Source organism: Zosterops lateralis (genome assembly GCF_965231275.1).
Source record: "Zosterops lateralis genome assembly, chromosome: 1".
In the NCBI taxonomy this organism is placed as follows: domain Eukaryota; kingdom Metazoa; phylum Chordata; class Aves; order Passeriformes; family Zosteropidae; genus Zosterops; species Zosterops lateralis.
Window position 1 is genome coordinate 139,967,792 of NC_139762.1, and position 23,931 is coordinate 139,991,722.

Genomic DNA, 23,931 nt, shown 5'->3' on the forward strand with positions numbered 1-23,931 from the left:
ATGTTACCCATTTTACAGACAGGAAAACATGAAACAACACAACAATGGATGCAAACCTAAATAAACAGATGACTGTAAGGAAAATATAAGAGACAAAGAGGCAGATTCATGTAATAGATGAATCATGTTCACAGATGAATATATTAAGCTTATTGTAAATGCCAGAAACCTGTCACTACTGAGCTGACCATGCTCCTGAAGGAAAAGCAATGACATTGACAGTGAAATAAAACCAAACAAATAAAAAATATCAAGATCTGGAAACACAATTTATATTTCAAGAACAAGGCAGAACAAGAAAGAGAGGAGAATAAAGAATCTTTGCCACTCTCATACAACTTTGCTTTCTGTAGTCACAGGTGATGCTTCTGATGCCTACTAATTGTCCCTATTATTAGTGGGGAAACAGACCCAGGCAGGATGAATGAGCAAGATATATCCATATATATATATGTATATAAGAAGAACCAGAACCTGTATTCCTAGTTCCCTGTTCAGACTAAAATATGCAGTGCTGGAACACAAACCAGTGTCCAGCAGCAGGTACATTATGACAGCTTACAGTGTGAAATCTCTGTCAAAGGCTGCAGTAGAAACTGTCTCCTTTCCACATATCTATGGTGTCTGTTTCACTGGGTGACATTTTCCAAAGCTAGCTGGTTGAAATACATATGAATTAACTCACAAGGCAATTTAATTCACTGCTTCCTAGAGGCCTTTATGCCTGGCAGGCAGTACTTGGCAGAAATATCCAATTCTTTCTAAGTTCTGCTCTAAGTGATGGATTCTACTTAAAAAATAATTATACCTTTAAGCAACACAACACTACATCTTGTTAAATAGCTGCAAGTTGTTATGGACTCTGGACTCAGCAGGAATTAATTCTTTTTTCTGCACGTGTTTAAATAACCCAGATCTGAGGTGTTTCAGACTGTGGAGAAGAACTGAACCTGCAGTCAATTTACCCCTAAAGGTCCAGGCTGGAAACTGCAGCACTTCAAAGGTGTTTCATCACCCGATTACATTACCTAGGCATTAGGAAACTCTCTGAACTTAAAGAGAAACACCACACCAAACAGGGACCTAAGTTTTTGGGGTTTTTTTCACAATTTCTCATTTTTGCTTCATAGTGATGAAGTGATGAGTGTCTGAAAATATTCCCAACATTGGAAAATGTATCCAACATCTGCTTCTGTTATCTTATACCTACATGTGGTGCATCTCTCCTCTGTTCCCTAGATTTAAAAAAGCCTAGATGTAGTGATATCTATATATAGATATCCCAAACTGGCACAAATGAGATATGCAGGACAAGTGGGCCAACCAGAACATTCAGGATCTGAAGGAAGGTTGGTGTTGATAGAAACGAGAGTGGGGCTGTTATGGCAAAGGCACCTTGGCAGCAGGACCTGGTACCAAGGACAGGTTGGCACAGCCACAGGGAGCTGTGGAAAAGGCAGATTTGGCAGCCCTAAGCAGCATGCTGGTAGAAAGGAACCCTGTTCCAGGAAAGCAGACTAAACAGAGGGAAAGAAGAAGAAAAGAGGGCAGAAGTGCAGTTAGGTCTGAGTGTTCAGCCAGCATCAAAAAAGCTTCCATCTGAGCTGCCTGGACTTGGCCCAGGAATTCACAATCTCAGGACTTTGGGCATTTCTGCATTGAGGTTTCTATTCTATGTATCATTTTCTGAAGCTCTGGCTACATTATCGTTGTGAAATCCTCTTATTATTAAGGATTGCATGCATTACAGAATGACCTTCTATTACCAGACAGATCTAAAATGTTTACAAAAAAATCAAAAATGCTTACAACACTTTCTATACAATGTCAGTGCCATGATGCCTATTTCCAAATAATTGGTTCAACACAAGGACTGAACAGCAAGCAAAGCACTAATTCCCATCTCTCCCATTCACATTGGTGCCTCACACCTTTCAAATATGAACCTTAAACACAAGTTCACTGATGACTTTCTAATTTCAGCTTTATACTGGTTCCTGACAACACCTGAGAATGGAAAGCTAAAAATGAGACATACCACATCCTTGTGAATTAGGGCCTGCTTTCCCAGGAGATGAAATTCTTCTAAACCCACTTCTACATCCAAGCTGCACAAGGGGAGACAGATCAAACTCTTCATCCCGGGGAAAATCAATGACAGAATCTGCTAGGAACTGCTTGGAATCCAAGTACAGCAGAAAGACACCATCCTTGATCTCTTTTATAAATGCTCCAATGAGATTTTCCCCAACAACTGCATTTTCTAAAGAGGGGAAAAAAATACAACAAAATAGCATGAAAGACATTTCCATAATACAGGAATGGATAACCACACAGAAACTGATGAAGTTAAAAACAAAGGCAGATGCAGAAATACAACTTAATAAACAGCAGACCATAATGAATCTGTACAGCATCTATAAAATTACAGTCTTACTATACCCACTCTGTTTAAATACACCCAAAGACACCTCAAACAGAATTCCCCAAAGCTGCCTTAGCAGGTAATGGAAATTGGAACATAATGGACATGATGGTGCCAGGGCTACATAAAGAGAGCAGGTTCTGCTCTGTCTCTTCTGAAACTACACAATCATTCCTCCAAAAAGCTATTTTTGTACTACAGGGAATTTATAGTGTGGAGAGGGTCAAAAAGGCAATGCCCTCAATGAGGAACACTTTCAAAAGAAAAGTTGAATGTAAAACCAAACACAGTTATACCTTGATTCACTTTCTGCAAACTGCTTGAAGACTCGCAGGGGCAATGGAATATCAGGTAAAATATAATTCAGATTAGATATAATTTTGATTAGGTATAAGGAAGAAGTTTTTAAGATGATGGTGGTGAAACACTTGACCACGTTGCCCAGAGAGGCAGTAGATGCCTCACCTCTGGAAATATTCAAGGTCAAATTGGAAGGGACTCTGAGGAACCTGACTGAGTTGAAGATGTCCCTGCCCATGGCAGGGGTGTTGAACTAGATGACGTTTAAAGGTCCCTTCCAAGCCAAACCATTCTATCATTCTGTGTTTTGTGTTTCTCTTAGAATATGGAACAACTGGACAGATGTAAAAATACCAAACTGTAGACCCAGGAACTACAGGACCACTGCAGCTGCCATCTGTGTCCTGAAGGATTCTGAATTCAGTTCTGATCAAGCAAAATTGCTGTAGGACACATATTTCCAAGCCCCAAAGTTAGAAGTAAGAACACATGCACACAGAGCTATTTCTGTTTAGTGCTGGGAATATCATTCCAAAGGAGTAAAACTGGAGAAAAAGTCACACAGAATCACCAAGGTGGGATTGGAGAGAGACCTCCAAGATAATCTAGTCCAACCACCAACCCAGCAGCACCATAATCACTTTTAAATTATATCCTCAAGTGACTCAAATGATATCCAGATGCCCCTTGAACATTGCCAGAGATTCCACCACTTGCCTGGCCAGCTCATTCTAATGCCTGATGATTCTCCCAATGAAAAAAAAAATCTGATATCTAATCTGAACTTTCCCTGGAATAACCTGAGCCCATTTCCTCTTGTCCTGTCACTTGAGGCCTGGGAGAAGAGAATGACCCCACCTCCTTTCAGGCAGCTGTAGAGAGCAATAAAATCTCCCCTTTTCTCCAGGCTAAACAGCCCCAGCTCCCTCAACTTCCCCACATCAGACCTGAGCCCCAGACCCTTCTCCAGCTCCATTGCCCTTCTCTGGACATGCTCTAGAACTTCAGTGTCCTTTTTGTAGTGAGGGGTCCAAAAATAAATACACAAGATTTGAGTGTGGCCTCACCAATGCTGAGTATGGAGGACAATCACTGCCCTCATCCTGTTGGCCACATTATTCTCAATACAGGCCACTGTTCATGATATGCCCACAGAGGGCCTTTGAACTGGGGATACATTTTTAATATATTTTAATTTGAAGGAAAATACTGACTGCTTTGAAAGGAGTTCCTTACACCATCCCTAACTCTCATGGAAACCACAGCAAACATCTGCCAGTCAGTGGTCTCTGTACAGTTGCTCTAGGGCATCAGAAGTAAGGATCATTCTTTAGTGTCAAAGGTAATACAACTAACAGAAAAACAGGGAAAAGGGAAAAAAAATGGAACTTGGAAGAAATTGGTTAAGTTCTTGACAATGTGTGAATTGTGTTTCTCTGAATAAAATGAATATAAACAATTTTCCACCACTGAGGACTTGTCCAATGGAAATTAACATCTGGGACAGTTCAGCTCATGCCTGATAAAGTAATTTTCAATCCTAGTTAAGGCAGCTGGGAGAGGCAGTCCTATCTGAAAAAAATATTCAATTACAACTTCTTTCCACTGTATGGTCACAGCCTGAAAAAGGAAATATATCAACACCAAAAGCTCAAACACACAACACCAGTGTTATAAAGAAAGGGAAGCAAAATTATTAAAAGAAAATTGGGTTTAATCCACAGAAACATCAGAGAAAGAAAAATTACCAATATCATGTAAGTCAGGGAGAGAAGCTGTTGGGATGTTTTCCAGCAGAGTCCTCCAGGTGATGTTCACTCCCAGGCGATCCTCGCTCAGGCACTCGACATAGACAGAGGAATCATCACACATGGAAACTGAACCAGTGTTTCCAAATGCATTTACCTTCAATGCAGAATTAAGTAAAATCACAGTTAGTCAGCCTGAGAACTTTCTTGTTCTTACCTTGCCCTATTCATTTGCACTGTATTATACTCAAAGTAACACTGTCAAAAGAGACTGTAAAAACAGAAACAAGAAAATATAAATTTAGCAAGTCATATACTCACTGTAAGAATAGTCAAAATATCATCTTCCATTGAAACGAATTTTTAACAAATATTGGGCTGGTGTTATATGACTTTTATGGCTGGAACTAAACTGATCTGATGATGTGGTGTGAGATTAAACCTCCTATTTTCCCACTCATCCATATGAGAGTGCTGCCAATCCTGACAGATTTAATGACATATTCCATTCTTCCACATTTCTCAAACCAGCAAAGGTCTATGTTGTGTTTCACTTTTTAACCAAACCAAACAAAACAGAATCCACCACCAATGGAAGATAGGAAATTTAAATTACCTGGAGGTGACATAAACCACGAGCCTTCAATTCATCTAAAATAAATATCTGGAATGCCTGTAGTAATCCAGAGTAGTCAGAACTACATGTCTTCTCAGGAGGCAGGAGTAATTGAAAGTGTGTTTGAGCTTGGACTGTCTGAAATAATTGGAGCTCTAAAAATGAAGTAGAGAGGGCATTTAGTAACCTCACTAATGAGGAACCTGACCTTCAGAGTTACTTTGAGAAAAGGCAACATTGATTTGACATTCTCATGTTGATCAGAAACATCTCCCCACTTTTAGATGAAAGCAGGAGAGCTATCTACTAAAAAAAGCAGCAAGACAAAAGCTTGATAAATATAAATGTTGTGCATTATAAAAAAAGCCAAGTGATACATTTGGATGATAATGAAGAGATATTTTACACTGAAGCACTAACTCAGAGAAGGATAGGGACAATCTGAATCATTACTGATAATTTTTCATAAGCCTTAGCAAATAGGAAATTCCAGAGAACTACATGAAAGCTGACATTATGCCAATACTTAGAAAAGAAAGACAGGAACTATTGACCTGTCGATTTTCATTTTTCTTACATGCAATCATGAAAACACTTCTATTAAAAAAGGAATTAAATGGTGAGGCCAATTAATACTAATGTAAATGGGTTTTTGGAAACCCAGCTTGTCAAACTAACTGAGAATAAGTTTTTGGAGAGAATAAATTTGCAGAATAATGGCGTTGCCATGGATGTCTACAAGAGCTTTCTGATTTTTTGACAGCAAACCTAAGTGATGGTAATCACCAAAATTGATGACAAAACTATGAGCTTATCAGTCAGAAAATCAAAATCTATTTAATCAGTTTTAAGCAAGAAAAAAAATATGCAAATTTCTTGTCTCCCTTGGAGTCACACTGATCCCAGGCTTCATGGATGGTTTATTATCTCAGGTTCAGCACAAGAGTCGTGCTGTCATTCCACCTCCAAATGGAGCTGGCTCTTATCCCATCAGGCTGGACAAGCAGCAGAGCTCTCCCTCATTCAGCTCCTCTGCAGGCCCTCCCTGCATCACACACAGGTGCCACTGCTGGAGCACAATTCTTCATCCCTCACCCCAAAAATGAGCATGAGAAAGCCTGGAGAGCTTCCAAGAATGGCAGCCAGGAACAGGGGACACAAACCCCTGCTTCTTCCTGAAAGGCACAAAGGCCTCTCTGCTTAGCTTCTCAGAGAGTATTTAAAGAGCTGATTTAACCCCAGTCTCTAGATGTATACATAGAGAACAGGAAATACAATTTTTGAGAGTGAGGGCAATTATCCATTGGAACAAATTACTAAGTGTTTTGGTGAATTCTCCATTATTGTGAAGTTTGTTCAATTGCCTTCTAATGTATTGGGAATTTTTTCTTTCTCCTTAAAACTATACTCTATTCCAAACACAAATTACTGGGGGAAGTCCTTGCCCTACAGTGAACTTTATAGCAGATTGCCACACACTCCCCTCTGTCCCTACAAAATTATTCCACTGCCATCAGGCAAACATGGAAATTATTTCATAACAAGCTACAGAAATACAATCACAAACAGACAAAAGTTTCAGTCTGAAATTAAAAGTTTAAAGATATTTGCATTTGGAATAGAAGAGTTTAACCCATTCTGAAGACTGATTAATGTGTGCAACCTATTCTGGAAATGAAAAGTAGCTGCACAGTTGTCAGGATTGCAAGCAGCCTGCATTTCTCAAAGTTCAGTGCTGCTACAAATTGCCATTTTGATCAGAACGTATGTCTTTTTTTAAAATAATTGAAAAGGCCAACATTAATATCCAATTACATGAGCTCTGAATGGACATCCAATTCTTCCAAGATTTAAAGTGCCATTTTTTTCTTGAAAGCAAAATGGTCTGAAAAATACGAGAAGTCAGCCAATAAATACAACAATAATCCTTAAGAACAGACTGCTGAAAAAAAGATGCAGAAGTAACAGTGACTTGATTATGCAAATACACAGTCAAGTTCTGCCAAATTCGAACATCTGGCGCTCATCTGTTCTTCCAGGACTAAGCAGTTCCATCAGAATCACTTATGGGGCCAGCATCTTTTAACTAACAAGAAAAATCTGCATATAGATTGAATAGCTGTTTATAGCTCTATTATTACAGGCAACAGGGACAGTTTCTGGCACAGGGGCCAGCCAAGAGCCAGAGGTGGAGATGGCAGAAGACAGAGCACATCTCCTGCCCCATCAGCTTAGCAACTCCTCTATGATTGTTATTCACACAGCAGTTCTGTGATAAAAGCTGATTTTTGCACTGTTTACACTTCTCTGAGCCCTCCCCAAGCCCCAGCAGATCAGATCACATCAGGTCAGGTCAGATCAGACATACTCTGGCAGGCCTGGAGCAGAGGGGCAGCCGAGAGCCAGCGCTGCTGCCGCGTGTCACACTGGGCTGAGGCGTCGGGAGTGGCACTGTGGAAGCCCTGGCGACACATGAGCTGGCACTGTTGGATGCCTGGAGCTTGCCCAGGGATGTTTTCACACAGCACAGCCCCATTGGCCACTGCTGAGGCACCAAATGGCAGAGCACACTGTGGACCTACAGGCATGGGAGAAAGGTGAGGTGTGTTAGAGGTGTGCTGTGATGGCTTCTAGGACAAAGTCCATAAATCCTTCAAATCCACAGATTCAGCACCCTGTGCCTTTCCCACCCATCAGCTTTGATTTGGCTTGAGGTCAGCTTGGTTCAGTTCACTGAAGCTGATGGAAAGACACATATTGACTGTGATGGGCAATGCATCAGGCCCAGAAAGGGATGTGCACGGTTTCTAGGAACAGATACATTTTGAACACTCATGAATAAATTTAAGCAGGAAATGAGAAGGAGATTTCTAACTGACAGCAGAACAAACCTTTCCAGAAGATATCTACTGGAAACAGGCAAGGCCAAATAAACCTCATCTCAGTTCCCTTTAGACTGAAGTTTGAAAGGTTTGAGATCAGGAACTCATGACTGTGGTGCTCTTAGGAGCACCAAGATGTTTCTAGTGACCAGTAGGGCAGAATGTACATTTTAAATATATATATTTCAGTCATTCAAACCCTGCCAGCCCACTGTAACAGACTATTACAGCAGACTAATTACAGTGATTAATTAAATTTTTACTAATCAGTACAAGCCAACTGCTTCCCTCAATGTTAGTGAAATCCCAAGTTAATTACTAAATATATCCAATAATAATTAAACACTTATGAGTACCAGAGCTACAAAACATAGGAAGAAGAAAACTACTTCCTCACTTGTAAATAAATACAAAGAAAAAGATGTTATCATATCATACAACTCACTTGCTTGGTGTATATATAGATCATTTTCCAAATTACAGCACTCAGATCAGTCCTAAACTTCCTGATCATTGAAGGGAGGAAAACAGTGATGATGGTTCAGGTCTGAGCACCCTCCCTCACCCCTTCTGATGGAGATAAGAAGATTAATTCCATAGCTAAGCAGCTATTTAATTTAAAGCATTAAAAACCTTGGATTAAACTTTCAGTTAAAGTATAAAAACATTGCAGGATGAATCTGGGATCCAATTTGTGAAGTACATCTTTGTTTTCCAACTCTGAGCATTTCAATGCCAACAAAAAAAAAAAGCTTTCATATCTGCCTCCCTGAATTGCCAAATGCATATTTTTATCCAAGTCTCCTTTATAGCAATAACTCTGTAAATGGGGCCACTACATTCCTTCTCTTCATTCATGGATTCTGTAGCCAGACTCTCAGTAAAGGTGGAAACCTGGCATCCTTGCCTACCAAACTTCTAATAAATCTCCCAAGGTTTTAGGACCAGAAGATATCTCTGTAAAAGAGATAGCAATAATTATCCTGGCCATTAAATTACAATAATATAATCTTTATACAGAGTATGCAAAAATCAGTCTGTGGTTTCTTAATTGCTCTAACACATTTCTATATCCAGCAATTTGCGTCCAGCCTCAGCTGAATGGTGCTACAATCTCTTACTGCCTGTTCCAATTGAGATTTGGTGTGTGAACCAGGGAAAGACCCAGCCCCCAAAACAGAAGTGATCAATGGTTTCCTGGTGTGGTTCAGAGGTTTCAATTCACCGTCAGTAACTTGCCCATTTATCCCTCTAGAGATGCCACTTCATTTACTATTGTTGTCAAACCTGCACCATTTTGTCATTGTCCTGTTTCTTGGTCCTTCAGGTGTGAATCAGAATCCAGGTAAATACTGACACTTCTTTCATGGGTGTTTCCAAAAGTTTCCACAAGGAAATTAACATCTCCAGGACCTTCTCTGGAAACCTGTCTCTCCTCTGTCTCTACTCAGAGTTATGGGAAGTGGGCATGAGGATGGGAGATGCCTGGGAGGACTGCTAGGGTACTTGGCATCATCTCTCCAGTGCATGTCAGCTAGAAGAACTTGGATTCTACCCCTGATGGAAGTGATTAAACTAATGAAAACCTCCTGGCATGTACTGGGCACTCTGAGTTATTGCTTTCTGTTTATAGCTGTCTGTTTTGATGCTGGAGGAGAAATTTATCGTATTTTCCCACCACAACAGCTTATTTTGCTGATAGACAAGATCTGCATGGCAGCTGTATAGTACTCCTTTTTCCTGAACAGTTATTAGCAATTCCCAGGACTAGAGGCTGGGTAGACTGAGGAGAAAACTAACTTTTGATCATTTTTTTTACACAATAACTAAACTGTATATCATGAAAAGTTCCATTGCTCTTTCAAAATCCAGGGAAAGTATTAAAGATAATTTCAACCTTTATGAAGAAAATAACAAATAGCTTTCAGTAAAACCAGGTTTCCACTATACTTTCAAAGCAGTTCTCCTTCTCAGCTCAGTATTTTAAAAGAGAAAGGTCATTAATCACTATTATTCACTATTTTCTCCAGGAAAAGTACAGGATGGCCAGAGCACAGTACTTGTGGTCAGCTCTGCTTCTCCAAAGAGTTAAAAACCTGCCTTGGATGGCCACATTTACGTGACTACAGCACCTACTTTGGAGCTCATTCCTCAGAGCTCATCTCCATACAACACCACCAGCATGGGGCAGATACAACCATGGGGTCTCCTTCTGGCTTCTCATAAAATCCCATCCTCAGAACTCTCTATTGATACAAGAGACCCCAAAGAAAATTAATTCCAAGTCGGCTGAGCAGTTACCTAGTTGATAAAAACCTTGCAGGCAATTGTGTTGACTCATTCAGGTGTGTTACAAGAGAATTGTAGAATAATTAAGTTTGGAAATGACCTGTGTGATCAATGAGTCCACCTATTAACCCAGCACTGTCAGCTCCACCACTAAACCATGTCCTCAAGTGTCACATCTTCTATTTGCTCAGTGGGAACAAGCCTGTGTTGATCTTTATACACAACCACAAAAGGAAATGGAAGCAAATTATGTGGTCTTGTTTCTCTATTTTTTTTCAACCTTTCTCTCCCAAAATAAACAATCAAAAAAAAAAAAAAAAAAAAGCCAGCAAAAAACTATGAAAACAGCAGTGTCCTGCAGACAACTGTTGAATGTCTTCTTTTTACATCTCTACTTTCCATTAATTACTGCATTTTGGAGCATAGCCTGGCAGAAAGTTTAATTAATTTTGCTTCACTTCAGTGATGGGAAAATGCATAAAGGATATTGCAAATTAAATTTATCCAAATGGCTCCCATTTGGATATCTCACTGGAAACCATGAGTGAATTCCAGTGCTTCACAGCTCAGGTCATTCAGGAAATGCTCTGTGAATATGCAATGCTTTGGCACATCTTTTTCAAAATTCTGGTCACAAGCCAAGAGCCAGAATGGCAGAAGCATACATTTTTCACATTTTATTTTAGCCAGCTGAATGGGTTTTAATCCCAGAGCCAGCTCAGACTGGAGCAGGTTCAAGTTTGCAGCAAGCTTTTCAGACTGGCCTTATAGCTGAGTCTCATAGCTCAGTTTGATTCAATCAATTTTATGAATTAGTAAAAGTCAAGGATCCATTCCCTTCTCCTTTTTCCCTCACAAAACACCTGAAGAAAACTGGACAGCACACCCAGCTAGGTCTGAAATCTGCCACAACACAAAGATAAGCATGTTGCTTGAGCAAAAGTCTCTAAATGCCTGAAGAAATAAAATTAAATTCAACTACAAAGTTAAAAAAATTAGGATCTAGGTTTAATTTCAGGCCTGGATTTGCTTATGAGTAAAATGCCCAAAGCAGGGACTCACTTGCACATTCTGGTCTTGCCCCTCTTACTCGTGTCCCTGGCACCTCTTCTCCACTGGTAAAGACACACCAGCAGCTCTCCTGGTCCTGGCTGCACTGCACAGGGGAGAAGCCCCCGCTGTCCTCTCCACACTGGGGGATGTGGCCTCTGGCAGCTTCTCGTGAAGCAGCTTTGGACTTCAGCATGCTACAGAAACTGGGACCTACAAAGAGAGAGGTTCTTTGCAAGATACAGAAGAGAAGACAACATATTGACCTAAAGACTTTACCAGCAGTGCTCCCAGACTGTTTTATGGGTAGGAAGAAAGAAGAGTGACCACCAAACAAAAGAAGAGTGACCACCAAAACAAATAATTTGTTTCATTATAGAAATGGGAAGTTTACTTCCACTAAAAAACCCACACTTTTTTTTCTACAGATTAAAGGGCAGGTGATACTGTTTTAGAAAAACAGTTGAAAATATGCTGTTATTTATTTTTCATTTATATATTTTTTTTTTTTTTACAAGTGAGATGGTGTATCATTTAGGAAGCAAAAAAAAAAAAAAAACAAGTTAATAAAAATTTAGCTTTTATTAAAAATTTTTGATCAAGGTAATTTTAAATGTCATAATATGATCATTTACATTTTTAAATAGTTATAATGGTGGTAAGAAATCAAAGATAAAAAAAATGCATAGAAGCCCATTCATAAGTTTGTCTAGACTGTTTTATTTCTGTTGTTATGCAAGTAAAGGGTAACTATTTTCAGATACCCTTTCAATGTTGCTGTGCATTGTATGTATCCCTATCACTGAGGAATTAAACTAAGAGCCTCCCTTGGTTCACAGGCAGCTTTCTGAAGAGGAAAGTACATATGCTGAAAGCATGAGGCATCACAGGCAGAGGGTAAAGCATTACTCACACTCAGGATTGCCATCCAAGTCTTTGCTGCCACGCTGGAATATTTCTCCTGACACAGGATCCACACACCAAATATCTGTGTCAGATCTCTGCAGCACAGTGTATTCTCCTGTCTACAAAGAATCAAGGACCTGTCATTGCAGAGCAATGTATTTTAATGCAGACACACCAAAATCCATGCCCCAAAGATTGGTTAAAATGCTTTATTATGTTTACAATTGTCCATAATTAAATCACATTGTAAAGAAACACAAAAGAGAGTCTAACTAATTTAATAGGCAGACCAGTCCCTGAGAGAATCAAGAATTATTCACATTGAAAAAGACCTCTAAGATCACTAAGTCAAACCATTAAGCAAGATGTAGACTAAAAGTCCATTGAGATAAAGTTCTGATAAAATCCTACCATGAAACGTGTTAAAAAATGTGTAGATGTGGTGCTTAAAGATACAATTCAGTGGTGGACTCAGCAATGCTGAGCTAATAGTTGGACTTGGTCTTTGCAGTCTTTTCCAACCTAAATGATTATGTGATTCTATATGATAATGGTTCTATTCCATGAAATGTCTATTTCTTGCCTGTCTCTGTCCTGCTCACTGCCATATTTTGACAGCATCACAGACATTGGTTGTTTTGGGACATCTGCACCCAGCTCCCTCTCACACTGTCATCCTCTCACAGCTCAGGAAGAAAGAGCCCCCCAAAAGTCAGTCAATTAAGATGTGCCTTATAAGCACAGCTCTGCAAGAGCTCTGGCAGACCCAGCCTGTGGGAGGGAAGTGTGGGCAGGTACAGAACTTCCTACTCCCAGTCTCCATCTCAAAACTATTTAAATTCTGCCTTCTGCAGGGCAACACCAGCTGTTAGTTTTATCTTACCCTTTTCTTTCAGGTTAACAGAAAGGCACAAGGAGTGCTTAAGGAGCATGGGCAGAAAGTGTACGTGACTATGGCATGGTGCAAGCAAAACTGCTCCTCCCTCAACCAAGTTAAATCACCTCCAGGCAGTTGGGGATGAACAGATCAGCTGTAGAGGTGTCCAGCTTTGCACTGCTCTGTCTCCAGCTGGAAATTAGAGCATTGGCTTGAGATCGCTGACATGAAGTCTGGCCTGTCAGAGGGAAAAGATTTTTAAAATAAAATCAAGTCTCAGACCTAAGCAAGAGAAAGAGTTCCACCACCAGCTTCCTCACACATCTGCACTAGGAACTGCTACAGTCTCAGGCAGGGGATTCCTGAGTGCTGTTTGATAAAACCACAGAATGGTTGGAGCTTGGGAAGCACCTCTGGAGACACCTGGTTGGAGAACTGGTCCAGTCCCCCTGCTCAGGCAGGGCCACCAACAGCAGAGGGTCTGCTCTCAGATCATGCAAGCCAAAATCACACACAATGAAAACAAATGAATTAGCAAAATAAGAATGTAATTATTTTTACTTTTTTCGCAATGGTTAGAAGCAAGCCTTACTTCATGCATATAATAATAGAATTTTCAATAAATATTAAAATTGACAAGAACAGGTAAAGACAAATATTTAGGAAGAAAACCCAACTGACATTTGGGAAGTTCTGCTGAGCGCGAGACCAAGGAATCCATGACATAACGACCTCTCTCATCCACACACCAGCAATGACCTGTCCAGGGAAGAAAACCAGCTTTATTTTAGATGTGGTACTGCAGTGTGCTTTGTTGCATACTAGGAAGATTTTCACCCTCAGCAGCTCCATAGAAAGGGGTCAGTAAATCCAAGTCACAGCAAACTGCTATCCAGGGGTAAGTAGACCACACCTGAGAGCAATGGTGCAAATGGAAATGTAGCAGCTCTGGTGAGATTCCTCCACTGCAGCCCTATCACCCACTCCCAGAAATTTGGCATCATCCACAAACTTGCTGAGGATGTGCTCCACCTCATCATCGTGGTCATGAGTGAAGGCATTAAGCAATATGAGCCCCTGGACCAACCCACAAGGAACACATCTAGCAGCAAGCAACAGAATATCTACTGATGTTTTGAGCCCCAATTAGCTGCCACTTGAGTCCAGCCAATTTGCACACATCTTGTAGGCCATATCATCTTCCTCCAGTCTGACTACTACTGGTTTTCTATCTTTTAATTAGAATTCTTAGAGGGTTTTTGTTTTGTTTGGGTTTCTGTTTTGTTTGTTTGTTTGTTTTTATTTAGACAGCCCAGAGTATCATTAGAAATTGCTCACCTGTGCTCTCATAGCACTGAGCTGGCTCCCAGTTTCCCAGGCCATCACACTGAGGGATGTAAGGGAGAAATCCCAGCTGTGCTGCCTCCCCAGCAGAACGTTTTGATGTGAAGTGCCTCTGCCAGTAGAACTGCAGGACTGTGGAAGAGAAGTAAAATAAAGCTGATAGTGCTCAATACAGGATATCTTAAATGCACATATTTGCAAAAATCTGAACGTTCCCCGTACTTCAGAAATAAATTTAAGTACATAAAGGTAAATAATTTAAGTACAAAAAGGCTGGTTAGTGCTCAGATTTTATATTTGCATTGTGTCATACATATGAGACAACTGAAATCAGTTTTTGGAGTGGCAGTTTAATGACTCTGATTAATCACACCTGCTGAGTCGCACCTGCCCCTCGGCAAAGTTGCATTTGACACGAAGTCCCCTTGCACAGATTCTGGGCATGACTCCATTAAATTCAACCCTCCTGTCCCTTCCACCCACCTGACCATGCAGCCAGCTGGAGAGCAGAGTCACTCCCTGACAGCAGCTTTTGGGAGATCACTGCCTCCAGCCCGTAGGGCCCAGCAGGGCGCAGGAGGTCACTGTCCGAGAGCTGGATCCCCTTTGCCAGCAAGAAGCTCTCTCCAAAGGCAAACTGGGATCCACTGGAGGCCAGGATGAGCTGCTCTGCCTCCTCCATGAATTTCATGGCTTCCTGCTTCACACCTTCACATATACCAGGGCCTGGATAAAAAGTTTATATATGAAGAGTATATTAACAACTTTCATCGAAATCCAGTAAATATTTGCATGTGAAAACTAACTGGTCTTTTAATTAGCATCATCTGTTTTCCCTCTGAAATCAGTGTTCAGTTGCATAACAAAGCAAGAAAAGGAGACTCCTCAGTGTTTAGCTGTTTGACAGCAAGAGTCTTAGAGTGCCAGAAGTCACACAAACACTCTCCATGTCCTGGGCCAAAGGCTTGATGTTTTAAAGTAAGTTCTTACTGGTTACAAACTGAGTCAACACATCTCTACAGAACTTTCCCTCAGTTGCTGCCATAAAAAAATGTGGATAATCAGAAGTGAGAGTAGAAAGGAAAATTAAGGTATATGCTTTGGGTGTGGAACTTGGCCTGTTCTCTCCATACATCTACTGACCCAGAAAGGACAGTTCAACACACCTAACCAGCTACAAGAAACTTGCTCCTCCAAAATAACTCTGTTAATCTGCTTCATCCCCTTTATTCCCCACCTGCCCACAGAACTGGAATCTCCACCATTGTTCTGTCTCTTCTTCACTGGAAAAGTACTATGTGATGAGAAAAATTTCAGTGATGGCATTTATAGTATAGGTCATTTGCTGGAGTAACCCCAAAGAGGGCTCAGGACCTTTGGAGAGGGTGTCTAGACAGAGAGCTTACTGACCTTCTGTGCTGGCCTCACTCTTTTCCTAGTGACTTCTAGGGGATATCTGTGGTTACTCTGGACCACATAATAAGAAACAGCAAAGAAAATCCCTCTTGCTTAATTTTAAGGCATTCTTGAAAGTCATTTACATTGCAGTGTAATTCTGATTTTTCCATACAAGCTCACACTTTCTAATATCCTTTACCACCTGGCTAAGAATCTTCTGCAAAAGCATTATATATCCAAACTCCTAATTATAAGATCTACACAAACTTGATATGGAACTTTATTTCTCCTTATTCCCAAAGCTCAGCCACCACTAATTTACCAGAAATGAGTCACCCTATTTGTGACGTCCAACAATAATGGCAGTGCTGATGATCCTTCTGACAAGTTGCTGTCTGCTACCTCACAGCAATGGGAAGGACTTCCCTCTCTTGTGGCATAAAATAAAAGACCAGAAAACACTCCTACTTATATGGCACAAAATTGTTACTTACATGCTGGAACCTGGTTCACTCCTGCCTTTGTTCCTTCCAGCTCTCGTCCTTTGCTGTCAACACACCAACAGTCACGAAGTTCAAAGTGGCCTAATGGAGCACTGAAATCAGTATAGGGCCCTGGGTAGTAGCTCAGCTGCTCAGTCAGAAGCTGCCAGAATATATATGGGTCCAGCAAAATGTTCTCAGATGCACTGCTCAGGTTTCCTTTCAGCACTTGAGGTGGGAGATCCTCGAACGAGGAATACATGGAGAGCGTGGGGAAGACATTCTGGTGCCCAGCCTCATACAAAGCTTTAACAAAAGCTGAAAAGTCTCCAGAGGACGCCTCTTTATACCCAGCTATTATGTTCAATAGATCAGGAACAGGCAGGGGGTTGCCTTGGTTGTTCTCTGCCATCCACCTTTCGTACCACTCGAAGGCTTGCTCAGGAGGGCCACTGCACTGCACCTGCCTCCAGCCACCCTCAGCATCACACTGAGGGAGGTACAGGCTGGACAGCTGGGGCACAGCTCCTGGCTCTGAAAACAGAACCTTCACAGCCTTGAGAAACTCCTGACCAGCTGTCACTTGGCAAGCACTGGGGCCTGGGAAAAGAAAAATATGCACATCTTCTGAATGCACTGAAGATATACAATACCCCCATCCTCTAGTACAATAAACACCACTGCTAAAATTTAGTCACTCAGCCCAATAATAACAACAACATTCCCAGCCTTGTTCTAAGAGGGCTTAGTGATATTAGAGTCCCATGCTGAACCAGGGCAAGATTTCCAAAGGGATGTGAGCCCTCCAAGATGAATTCAGATAGGTTTTCTTAAAATTTGTGAATACATTAGGTACTTGTAGTTCTTAGTGGGGAGCCAAGTACCACTAAATGCCTTCCTGAATCTTTTTACATCGATCATGTATTTTCAGATATACTTGGTAATCAGGTTGTTACTCATTATTCAGCCAATCACTGCAAAAGCAACCATCTGAATAGTGGGAAAATACAGATTTTATTTCCCCTTGGACTGAACCAGAATCTTAAGACTCTGTGTCCTCTCTTCCTACACTCTATTGAACATTGCTGCTGAATATAAAAATAACATCCCTCAAAATATTGCAGTGAGTTTGGTTTGGAAGCCTTTTCTGCCATCTCCAGAGTCAAATTTCACTTTGCCACCAAGCAGCTCTACAAACCCAGACAACAGTGGGAGCTCATCTTCTTTTGAGCACCAGAGAATTCTAAACCTTTTTATTTTGCATTGCACTACAGATGGGTTGTTAGATAAAAATCCCCTCTCAATTCAGATCATTACAACAAACTCCCCACGACTTCTGCAAACTGCTATTCAAAGGAGGTCCCTCACTATGCACCACCCTCAGCTACTGGACTCTCCTATTTCTCCCAAAATGGGAAGCAGGGTCTCTCCTCTTGGTCTACCCTCCCTGTTGATGTGTCATTTTCAGTTCACAAAAACTTGAAAGACAAATATTCACTGCCTATGTGCTTCCTTCTTTCTTCATATTCTAGAAAGAAAAGGGCAAGGAGAGGCAGTTCATATTCTATCAAACTGATGTCAAAAGTCTTTTGCAGCTCACCTTTTTGGCCTGACTTTGTGATTTATGAGAAGCCTACCAGCCATTAAATCCCCTTCCTACATCATGGAGTTCCATGATATCATACCAATTGAGGATATATTCTTAAGTTTAAAAGACTAAATCAAGTTTATCATTTAAGGCACTGAAAATCTTTAGTTCTTATGAAAACATGAACCAGGGACTGTCCCCAGGTGACTTGGTCTGGAAGTAAAAGGGCTTTTTTACTAGACAGGGGTCACATTCAGGTCCACAGATGCTCTAGGTCTCCTGGGCATCATGGATGTTACACATTCCAGCTGCACATTGAGGTAGAGACATGCCAATGACACGTTCAGTAACCAGGCAGGACCTCAGGCTCCTCTGCTTTGAGTGCCCACCGCACACCCTGACCACCTTTAAGACTTGGGATATCAAGGTTAACACACATTGTACTTCCCACTATCCCTCTGCCACTGTAAAGCCAGTGCTTTCCTGTTAGGACACACTTGCATAAATCATCCATTTATTTCCAGATGTAATCAGATATGAAGAAAGAACCATGGAATTCCAATACAAAAGAAAACACCTTTAAATTCCCAGTCCCTAAGACTTACATTGCATCGGCTTTCCAGCTTTCCCCCTTATTCCTGGAATAGACTTGCCATTCAAATCAACACAGAAGCAATTTGTCCCAAAACACTGGAGGGGCAGAAAGTCTCCATCCTCAGTACAAGAGGGAATAAAGAGATCTGATCCTGCAGGGAGGCTTCGCTTCAGGTTTTTGAGGTTTCTCCTTTGATTCTGACACTCAGTGGGACACCTTGGGCGTTTGCCTTGTCGTCTTGAGCCTGGAATCTCCTTACCCAAAGTGTCCAAACACCAGCACTCTCCTGCATAGCACTGAACTTCCTCATACCTCCCCTCCTTGGTGCATGTTGGAACAAACAGGTCCCTTGGCTCCTCACCACAGTCTCCGGATCCCAGTGCTAGTTTCACCACTTCACCTAAATCTTCGACAACGCTTTTGGGGACAGAAATTACTTGTTGGAGAAAAGTAAAGAACGCTGGTAGTTCCAGGAGAGAAGAAAGGAATTTCATCAGATTCTGATTGTCCTGCAGAGTTACTGTGCGGCCAAAGCTGCCCACAAGAGGTTTACTCAGAACAGAGCTCCCCTTTGATACTTCCAGTGAAAATGCCTCAGCTGATTCCAGAGGGCCTTGGCCATTTTCCCTCTCTGACACATCCTCCTGCGGGAAAAACTGGCCAATGCTGTATTTCCCACTAGTGCCAAGTACCCCTGTGAAGTTAAACTGGATCAAATTCTTCAAGAACCTTCCTCCAAAGAGGTTTTCCTGGAAACGCTTTGGATTGGCAGTAGATTGCAGAGCCAGTTGAGCCAGTTCCCTGGATGCGAACATCCCTGTGATGGCTTCACTAAGGGTGGTTTCTAGCTCAGGAATCTGGCTGGCAAACGGGCCTTGGGCAAAAGGGGATGACAATCCAGAGTCCAGAAATAGCTCCTTGAAAGAGGGAGGGCAGGGTCTTGAAAAGCCATCAATCTTGTCTGACTGCTTATCTGGTGTGGAAAACAAATTGGACTGACTGAAGAACCCAGCAGGGCCATAAAGTAGCCTGGACAAGGCTTGCTGCCTCTTGGAGATGCACGACTGCTCTTCACCTAGAGAAAGATTTTAAAAAGGAAAAAGTACATTTTGGAAGTTCCAGAACCTGTAATTCTATTGTTCTCTTTCAAGTAGCTGGGGCAAAAACAGCATTAAAGTGCAGATTAACCCGCTTCTCAACTATGCATCATGCACATTGTTAAGGAATTTGAAATGTTAGTGCCTATGGTTTACAGATAAAGTTTCCCAGTCAAGACCCAAAAGGAAAGGAAACATTCCTTTCTCACTACTGAGTTCCCTGCTCTGAGGTCTTTTACTGGTTCTGTTGCCTCCCAATGTAAATTCTCATCCCTGTTCCCATGGCTGTAGAATGAAAAATGTCTTTTCCAAACATTTTAGCTTTCTAGTAGGATGCCTGTTGCTAATAAAACCTCCAATGATCCAGGTGAAATGTGGGAACCTAAGAAGGAGAAATAGATTGTGGAAGAACAGAAAGTCATTTTAAACAATGCCCACTAATGAGGAATTTATGGAAGATTCCTAACTAGATATTCAGTTTCATAATGAGGTGTTCATTGCAAGAGGTTTGAAAATGAATTGTTAAAATTAGGAGTATTAGAGTGCTAAGAACCAGATTACAGTCATGAACAAGTTCTAAGGAAAAAAATACAGAATTTCAACAAAAATAGTCAAATGTCAGTATATTGAGGGTACCAACAGTGGCCCTGGGCCCATATCCTGGACTAAGCTGTGTCACAGGTGTAGCTGCACCCAGTCCCATCTGTACACTGATACACATGCAGCAATGGCTCCAAGTTGGGATGCAACACATCAGTGAAGAAGGACAAAGATTAGGGCTTAAAAGATAGAAAAAAAAAAAAAAAAAAAGGAAAGACTTGTTAAATATAAAGACACCAAGAATCAGGCAGACAGGATGGTTTTGGCACTGACTGCATCTCTGGAATGCACACAGCAGCTTAACTCACATGCCACACAGTTACCTGTCCTTGAAAAGTAGAAGAATTATAGAGAAGGGAGGCAAAAATATTTTGAGGACAGACCAGCTTTTTTAGTATGAGAGAACATTCAGCCTGGACAAAAAAAAAAAGGAAAAAGGTTTTTAAAAAACAGGATTCTCCTTATCATTCACAATAGACAATTATTATTCAGTATTTCTCACAGTACAGAGGAGTCCAGATGTAGAGCACATAATTATGATCATGAAATTTATTGCCAGAGAGCGCTAGGAAGAATAAAAGGTTAGAGGGCAATTAGGCAAATCCCTAGAAGATAACTCCATAGGGGAAGGCTGAGCACAATGATCTGAACTCAGCCTCCACTTTGGGGCATCTCCCACCTGCAGGAGGATATTTGGAAGTTATGTGCATTTTCCATGTTTCTCACTCAGCACCACTGCTGTCCCTGTAGGGGACAAGAAGGATAAGCAGCTTTAATCTGCTCCAGCACCAGCTCCCTTGGGCTCCCCACTCCATCTCCATTTATTCCACAACCAGGCAATATGATAAAGCAGTCACAAATCCCATTAACAATCAGAATAAAAGCCGGAAACCTAAAAAAGCTGCTCAAAAGATAAGTAAGTAATCTGATGTTCTGTGATTGACGTCTTTCTCACTCCTGCTTTTGCACCCTTGTTGTGCTCTGCAGTTCCTGACAGGAGCTCAGGGTCCCTTCCCAGAAGTTCCTTTGTAAAAGAACTTTCTGTAGGATGGGCCCCTTATGTTTTCAATGTTGGCTCTTGGTTAGAGGGATGAAGAACATTCCTCAGAGGGCCAATAAGTTAGTGCAAGCCACAATTCCACAAGAACAGTAATATGAAACAAATGTAGGATCACGGGTCATAAACACTCTCCCCTCCTACCCACTCTTGAATCAAATCAAAACAGAGGAAGAAAGAATAAACACCAAAGGCACTGCTGGCGTGAATCTACCGTAAAAGGCCTGAAAAGAAGCACGTCCCTATCAGGACTGCCTGCAGCTCTGACTCCTCCAGTGCTAACACTGCTGAGTGTGAGAGCCAGAGACATTAAACAATCACAGAATCATTAAGGTTGGAAAAGACCTGTAAGGTTATTAAGTCCAATCATTAACCTAGCACTGCCAGGCCCAGCACTAAACTGTGTCCCTAAGTACCACATCCACATGGGTTTTGAACATGAAATAAAACAGAGGAGAACTGCAGACACACACATGGCATGTAGCTGTCTGAAGACTTCAGCTATAACCTCATGAAATACCTTCTCAGGAGTTAATCTGTGAAACCTCTGCAGAAATTTTTCCCTGCTGAAATTTCCTGAGCCTGCCAATAAAAGCTGCAAGCAGTCTGAAGCCATTGCCCCCCTTTCTTCAGCCCCTCTCCCTCAAAAAATTATCAGGAGGGCTCAGCAAAGCATACTCAAAGGGAAAACAACCAGTCCCAACATATGGGGAGGCCTCTTAGAGATTCCCTTGTAATATCCTTGGTGATCAGCCTGGAAGGCAGGCTGATGTTTTCATTTCACAGTAAGCCTGTGTGTGCCCAGAGCACTTGGAGCTGTGACACCTAGGGCAGATTCCTCCTTTTTTAGCTGCATGGGAAGCTGGGCTGTCTCACAGACAGAGCAGTTGCTTTCCCCTAGGACAGCCCCCGCATTAAGACCCTGTGCCCCAAGCCCTTCAGCACAATCCTGAATATTTAGGTAATGTGCTTCAGAGCAAAGGTTTTTAACTTTCCTCCTCCCCTCCGGCCCCTGGACATTTCTGCTGTCATTTCCATTTGGGGCACTGATTTGATGGTGAATTCTCTGTGGAATCTCTCAAAGCCCTAACCTATACACTTTTTCTGAATTGTTTGTTGGGTGTTTTTTTTTACAGGATTTGGCAGTTTTCATGGCAAAATATGCACTGATAGAGTTGGGAAAAAAAAAAAAAAACAAAACCAAACAGTCGGAATGGGAGATGAAATTTCACCCAGGAAAGAGGGTGAAAGGAAGGAGGCAAAACACAAAATCACCATCACTTTCCTCCTTACATTATCCCAGATATTCTCACTTAACACCTCAATTTCTGGAGTCAAGAGCCAGATAGCAGAGCTGCAAAGAAAAGCCATGCTGCACACAAAACTAAAATGCTAAAGAAAGATGAAAACAGAAAATAAAAGCAGTGTGATATTTAATAATTTGTTAGAACGTGACTCTTAACCATAGGGACATTTTAGGATCTTTGAACAGCAGAATATGTCAGAGCTGAGAAAGGAGTTTGTCTGTCCTGTTTCCTTCTGAGAGGTGGGCTCATTTTTACTGTGGCATCTCTGGTTTCTCTCCATCTCCTTATGGTTTCTCTCCTCCCAGGATTCCAAGGCTGGTGATTCGAGTGGGTTCCAAGGGAGTGTTTTTCCCCTCCTGACCTCTGAAGGGTTTAAATCTGACTCTGTCTCTGGTTCTGTGGTTGGTGCAAGAAGGATGAGTAGTCTCAAGGTCTTGGTTTTCTTGGTTTCTTGTGTTGTTTATTAATTCTTATCTTACAATTCTCTGTGTCCGGCCATGGTGTTCACAGCAGCTCGGACGCGATGTGACTCCCCCTGTGATGGGAGGTCACTCGGCTTTTATTCAGGTAACTACATCTCTCTTCTTTACAATTCTGTGCCAATGCCTAACACCTATATAGAAGGGTCATGTCTACTCTGATCCAATCCACTGAAACTACTTTGTGCCCACGTCACTGCAGAAGATGGATGCCAAGGGAGAAGAAGAAGAACCCAGGGCACCGCCCTAAAACCACCATCTTGTCCCTTTGCATCTACATTCTAAAAATCCTAAACTACAAAATCTTCTACCTGGTGATAACTACACTACTGTCTGTTACACATCTGTGACTTGCAATTCTTCTCTGCTTGGAAGTTTTTCTCATGGACCAAAATCAAAGCCTGTATCTTCCTGGGCTCTGTGCCAGGCAAACCCCCCCGCACAGACCCCAGACCCTCTTTCTCGGGTCCCAGGCCTCTCTGCCGAGGTCTGTGACCATCCAGGGCGCCCAGAGGGATGCCCTGGATTCCAGCAGTGGCAAACCTCATACATACCGCAGACCGGGGGCTGTCCTCGCCTCCTGGTGCCCGGGATCTCCCGTCCCTGTGTGTCGGAGCACCAGCAGGGTCCCCGCGGGTGGCACTGCAGGGGCGCGTATCCCCCGCCCGCCGCGCAGTCCGGCACCCAGGGGTGCTGGAAGCGCAGCGCTGCCCAGCGCTCAACCTCGCACCGCGACGGGCCTACGGGGAAACAGGGAGTTAGGCAGGGAAGGATTAAAGTTTCCGAGACATCGCTGTTCGATCCCGTTGTTTGCCTATTTGGAAGGGGGGAAAAAATTGAGAGGAAAAAAAGAGAGAAAAAAGAGAAAAGAAAAGAGAAAAACAGAGAGAG

At 41.9% G+C, this 23,931-nt stretch overlaps 1 protein-coding gene across 1 annotated transcript in view; it reads right to left on the reverse strand.

The window, feature by feature from the left end:
* The window catches only part of TG (thyroglobulin), a gene marked incomplete at its 5' end in the record, with an annotated part of 158,123 nt that overhangs the window by 122,930 nt on the left and 11,262 nt on the right, over positions 1-23,931 (reverse strand). The window contains 13 exons of the mRNA XM_083860645.1: positions 2,039-2,263; positions 4,474-4,630; positions 5,090-5,244; positions 7,458-7,667; positions 11,323-11,523; positions 12,224-12,335; positions 13,219-13,331; positions 13,775-13,852; positions 14,432-14,569; positions 14,921-15,163; positions 16,330-16,917; positions 18,511-19,575; positions 23,595-23,780. Of these exons, the coding sequence (XP_083716771.1) occupies positions 2,039-2,263; positions 4,474-4,630; positions 5,090-5,244; positions 7,458-7,667; positions 11,323-11,523; positions 12,224-12,335; positions 13,219-13,331; positions 13,775-13,852; positions 14,432-14,569; positions 14,921-15,163; positions 16,330-16,917; positions 18,511-19,575; positions 23,595-23,780 (3,471 nt within the window). The remainder of the gene's footprint in view (positions 1-2,038; positions 2,264-4,473; positions 4,631-5,089; positions 5,245-7,457; positions 7,668-11,322; positions 11,524-12,223; positions 12,336-13,218; positions 13,332-13,774; positions 13,853-14,431; positions 14,570-14,920; positions 15,164-16,329; positions 16,918-18,510; positions 19,576-23,594; positions 23,781-23,931) is intronic.